Raw genomic sequence first — 5551 nt, 5'->3', positions numbered from 1 at the left:
AACTTTATCATCAAATATATAACTTTAGTTATAAAATATTTTTTAAAATAAAATTTTGAGAAACATTGGCTCTATCCTTTCCCTGTTTAACGATTTTTTTGGAAAAATTCCAAATTTATTAAGAACAATGTAGTATCGATTCTGATATATTTAAATAAACACATTCATAACTTTATCATCAAATATATAACTTTAGTTATAAAATATTTTTTAAAATAAAATTTTGAGAAACATTGGCTCTATCCTTTCCCTGTTTAACGATTATGTGTCTTTTTGAACTGACACATTAAGTTCCACTTATTCACATCTTGATTAATTTTGTATTATCAGATAAAAAAGATTACTTTTAAAATTTTGAGAAGTATTGTGTTGTTACAGAGGACCTGCAGGTGTGCGAGCTCAGGTTTTGACTCCAGAGGGTGAACTGGTTGACGATTTTATATTTGAGAACAGCGGACCAAGAATACTTCATTGCAGAAATGCTCCATCTCCAGGGGCAACATCTTCTCTTTCAATAGGGAGAGTTCTTTCCGACAAAATTTTAGCTCAAATTTATTAATTTTTTATCAGGCATTGATATAAATTGTTTTTAAAAATGACAGAAATTAAAAGTTAATATATTTTATTAAAAATATTTTGTTACCTTTTTTGTCCATCATTGAAAACAAAAAACAATTTCTAAGGCCTTTTATAGTAGAGGCATAACTACATTGAAAATATTGGTGAAAAACTTTTTAATGAAATCAGAAACCTTTGGAAATAAAAGTATCTCCTGATATAATTCCTGAGTTATTAACTCTAGGCACTCAAGGGCTCCAGAGTGGAACCATTTAAAATTTGTCTTCAAACTCGAGGGTTCCACTATGGAGTTAATGCGAATAATTCTCATTTCATAATATAAGGACAAAGACAAATTGTAAAAACTATTGTGTATAAGATATTTCGCTTTCGGTGACTAATGACGGTCCCGGCTTGCAGAGTATTAAGCTGGTAATATGATTGAAAAAAACTTTGAGTGCAAAGGGTTAACTGAATCATTATTCATGTCTGAGTTAAGTTTCTTTTATGAAAATTTTAATATCAATATCGCTATAATAATTAATATGAATGAAGAGCTGAATTTATCAGAGTGTAGCTTTAGGTTTTAATTTTTTTTAATAATGAAACCATTTCCATCCCACATTTATATTATCCCACTTTTTTCCAACCGTATGCCTATACTACATCTATGTAAAATTTAAAGAAAATCTGAGACGGTAAGCTTCAGAACTGTATTGAGTTGACATTAATATGTGTAACAATTGTCAGCATACTATAGTCTACATAACCAAATTATTGGTTGAAATAACATACATTAAAGTCATTTTCATTCATTAAAAAATATCTTATGAATGAAGCAGAATATAATTTGATTTAATTATAAAATGAAGAAATAGTGACAAGAGAAATTCGGTAAGTAAATCTAAAATTGTCTAAGTAATGAAAACAAATGGTGAGTAAGTAATTAATTGTATTGATTCATAAATACAATAATAATAATATTTATATACAACAACAAAAGTAGCCTGAATTTTATTTCTTTCTAATATGTCAGAAAAGGTGGCATCAAAATGAATGTTAAAATTGGTATATAAATCTAGTTTTTACTTAAACCAAAAGATGAAAAGTTAATTCTTATTTAACCTCTCATTCTCTTCAACAGACAAACGACCGAGAACTTATCTATGCCATGGAGAATAAGAGATATATCTACATTTATTATATATTAATTTTGATGATTTATGATTACTGTTCTTTTTTTTATTTTTATACCCAGTATAGGTAAGGTGAAATATCAATAGTTATAATTGAAGGCTTAGAAGTTGATATAATTATTAAATCAGAATATAATTTCAGACTTACTTTAAAACTTGCCAGATAATTATTAAGATCATAATATAATACAACAAATTATTGTAAAAGCAGCACCTAACAATTTCTACTATTCATTTTTATAAAATTAAATCATTCATTTTAGAAAGGGCACAAGTTTCCAAAATAGTTACCCAAGGTTTCAAGTACCCAGGAAAAACCTGTCTCAGCACTAAAAATTGAATGCTAGAAAATACCGGAAATTACAATGTAGTCTATGATAAAATTAGGAAACAAAATTAGAGATTCAGATCTAAATATCATTGTTTTATTGAGTAATGACAAATCTGTAAACAGACTTTTTTTTAAATTTTGTGTCTGAGATATTCCGTAGGTTGTATCGTAAACTGAAGTTAATTTGTAACAACTCTAACAGCTTTAGGAAAGTCTGTAGGACTACCTCAGTAAAGAAAATAACCGCGATCTACAGTACTACCTTTCGAATACCTCCGATTCTAAAAAAAATATCAGATCAATCAATCATAAAAACAGTGATATGCATCTTTTTATAGTATCAGCCTACTACGAACAATAGTGGTGCACATTTTTTCATTGTATATAAGTGAGTATGTGCTTGTCACATTGAAGTGACTTGCGAACTAATATTCAAATTCATTATGCCTCCACAGAATCGATTTAAAAAAAAAATTATGCCCAATAATTTTGGATTTGTGACCTTTCTAAAATAAAGATTCAATTGTATAATGATTTATATGTATACTGAAATATAATTAAATCTTTAATTTAAAAGTAGATAAATATTAACTTATTTTAGTAGATAATAGGAATCCTAGAAAAAATAATTTTTGAAAATATTACTTAATCCAAAAATGCAAGGAAATCAACCAGTGATCATGTGATTTTCTGTTTAATAAGCAATATCAATAATTTTTCAATAAATATCAATTCACTCCATAAACCCAAGACCATATCTACATTGAATAATGATACAGAGGAACTTGGGCCCTGGGTTTGTGTTGAGTTAAAAAAAATATTTTTTTAGTTTATAAGACATTAAAAAAATCGAATGATTACATTTTTAGTTTAAGTTACTAAATTTAACAATTTTAAATATACCTACATTGTTACCCATGAATAAGTTAATGGATCATAGTTAAATTATCACTCAAAAGGAACAATAAATACCGAACACTTTTAAAACATGATAGAATTCAACGACATCAGAAACCCAGATTCCAGAAAAAAAAGACCAATTGAATTAAAAATGGCTTCCTTTAATAGGAACTCCCGGGTTTTTTATTAAATTATTTTTGTTGTTTTAAACTCGTGGTTATTACCATTAATTATTTTCAAAATAATAATTATTGGATTTCTTGAACTTTACAGACATTTTATTTGAAAAAAATATCATGTAATAATAATAAAATACGTAGGTGTATATAAATATTTAAGAAAAATTATGATTTTTTTTGTTTTTAAATATGACAAATATTACTTTAAACAAATTTGTTAGCATTATGTTAGAGCAATCCAGTTCAAATTTTGAGTAAATTTATTAAATTTTCATAATTTATGAGGGGGGTGAATTGGCAATTATTAACCTAATAATTTAACTGCCTACAGATAGCAGCACAAATCTAGAAAGGTGAAAATATTCCACCATATTAGTTCCAATTTTTTCCAGCACCAGGCCAAAACCATTCAAAGAGCCATTTTCAGCCCAATTTCTTATTTTTCACAAAATAAAATTAAATTATGTTAAATTGCCCCACACTAGTATATCCTAACTAACAAAAATGATAATTGATTAATTAAAAAAAATAATGAAGATACTAATTTCTAATTACAGAAATAAAAAGTAACATAAATAATTAGACTATCAATAGTCTTTGATCTAATATAAAATAATACAACGATAAATATGGAGGGTCAAATTTTCTTTAAGGAAAAAAACGTGTATTGCATACTTTGCATACAATAATTTCAATCAATTTTTTAGATAAATTGATATTTTCAATAGATTTTTTTTAAAGCAGCCTGTTTACCATTAGTTTAATATTTACTTATCATTTATTACCTATTGTAAATATAAATTAATTTAAATAAGTGTGTTTAATTCTTCATTAATAGGCTTTATAATTATATAATTAATAATTTTATTAATTCCATTCTGTACAATTATTTACTTTATGTCATTATGTTTATATTTTCTTTTTTTATTTTCTGTATTCATTGGTTGTTATCTTGTTCTGTTCTTAGACCTGATGAAGGCTAGGAATTCTGGCTGAAACGACACGATTAAATAAGGTACTTCAACTTATTTGTGTTACATTTTGACCTCACCCCCCAACCATCTTCTCCTCGTATAAGTCATCCACGGTCAACTACCTCTCATCATTATTTTTGATTATTCTTTTTTGTTTTATTGATAGGAATTAAAGTGATACAAAATTTTCAATCATATTTATTTATTCGTGTTCTAAAATATAGTATTATTCGATTTAGATTATGATAAAATAATTCCACCTTTTTTTGAGCGTGTGTTGCATTGATAAAAAGTATTCAACTTTTCAAATATCACAAAATTAAACCTTTTTTATAGGTTATGGGAGTAAGTCATTTGACTGTTTTACATAAGGCGCTTTGTAAGTAAATAAAAAAGAGTTAAGAGTACAGTCTTGAAAAGCAATTGAAGACATGATTAGATGATAGTGTGGGGGTAAATTAAGGAAAATGTAGTTTTTATTTGGAAGAATATATTAGATACTCTTTTCTACTTAGTACCTCGTTTTATTTTTCTAAACTTCTAGTTTTTGGATGGATAAAAATGGAGTTTTACATTCTGAAATAGGATGAATTCAATTTTTTTCAGATTCACAAGTGTGAAACATAATAACTTCATCCAATAATGTCTTTTCTTATTTGTTTAGGGCTCAACTGAAATTATCTCTAATACTAATTCAGGGATTTGCATAGAAAACTAGTTACTGGTAAGTATAAAATTTAACAGAGAATCTCATTAGCTTGTCCAACCATTCGATATGAGAAGATGAAGGTCTTATTATGCTAATGAGAATATTGTTTAATCGTGAATAAGCGAAGTAGGAAAGAAATTTGTTAATGAAGTTGAAAAATTTTCACTTTAAATTTTCTGAATAGGGCAGGAGGATCTACTGCCCCCCTCCCATCCTTCATGCCTAGTACTTAATGAGACATTGGAACCAACAATAAAACATAAACAAAACAAATAAAAATAAAGCAAATTATTGGTTATTGTACAATACCACGTCACAAGACGATATTTATCACTTATTAATATGTATGAGAAAAGAAGGTGCTTGGATGTTAAGGTTATAAGTACATTAAACTAGTTTAAACTAAGTTTCGAGTTTAATTATCTTCTACTTTCTGTTGGAAAGATCACTTTAAATCAATCTTTCGGTTTTTTGATTGATCTAAATAAGATAATTTTTGAAAACTTCAATTTAAAGATCAATGCCTGTAGGATAACGATGGTACGATAAAAATCTTATTTTGCAGTGTTTGAAAAGGGAAATAATATTTAAAATATATTTTTCTTATTTTTACTTTACAATGTTTAATAAAATTGGTTCGATGTTTAATATTTAAGAGAATATGTATTTACATCTACAGATATATTCAATTTAACCCGGCTATC

At 26.7% G+C, this 5551-nt stretch overlaps 1 protein-coding gene across 1 annotated transcript in view; it reads left to right on the top strand.

Moving 5' to 3' along the window:
• The window catches only part of L2HGDH (L-2-hydroxyglutarate dehydrogenase), a gene marked incomplete in the record, with an annotated part of 24795 nt that extends 24149 nt beyond the window's left edge, over nucleotides 1-646 (top strand). The window contains 1 exon segment of the mRNA XM_067047251.1: nucleotides 379-646. Coding sequence (XP_066903352.1) covers nucleotides 379-559 — 181 coding nt within the window.
• Nucleotides 647-5551: the final 4905 nt, after the last annotated feature.

The sequence above is a fragment of the Halyomorpha halys genome, unplaced genomic scaffold, assembly GCF_000696795.3.
Source record: "Halyomorpha halys isolate HHAL.00 unplaced genomic scaffold, Hhal_1.1 Scaffold567.1, whole genome shotgun sequence".
NCBI lineage: Eukaryota > Metazoa > Arthropoda > Insecta > Hemiptera > Pentatomidae > Halyomorpha > Halyomorpha halys.
Note: the sequence above shows the minus strand (reverse complement) of the source record. Positions and strands in the feature narration are given on the sequence as shown.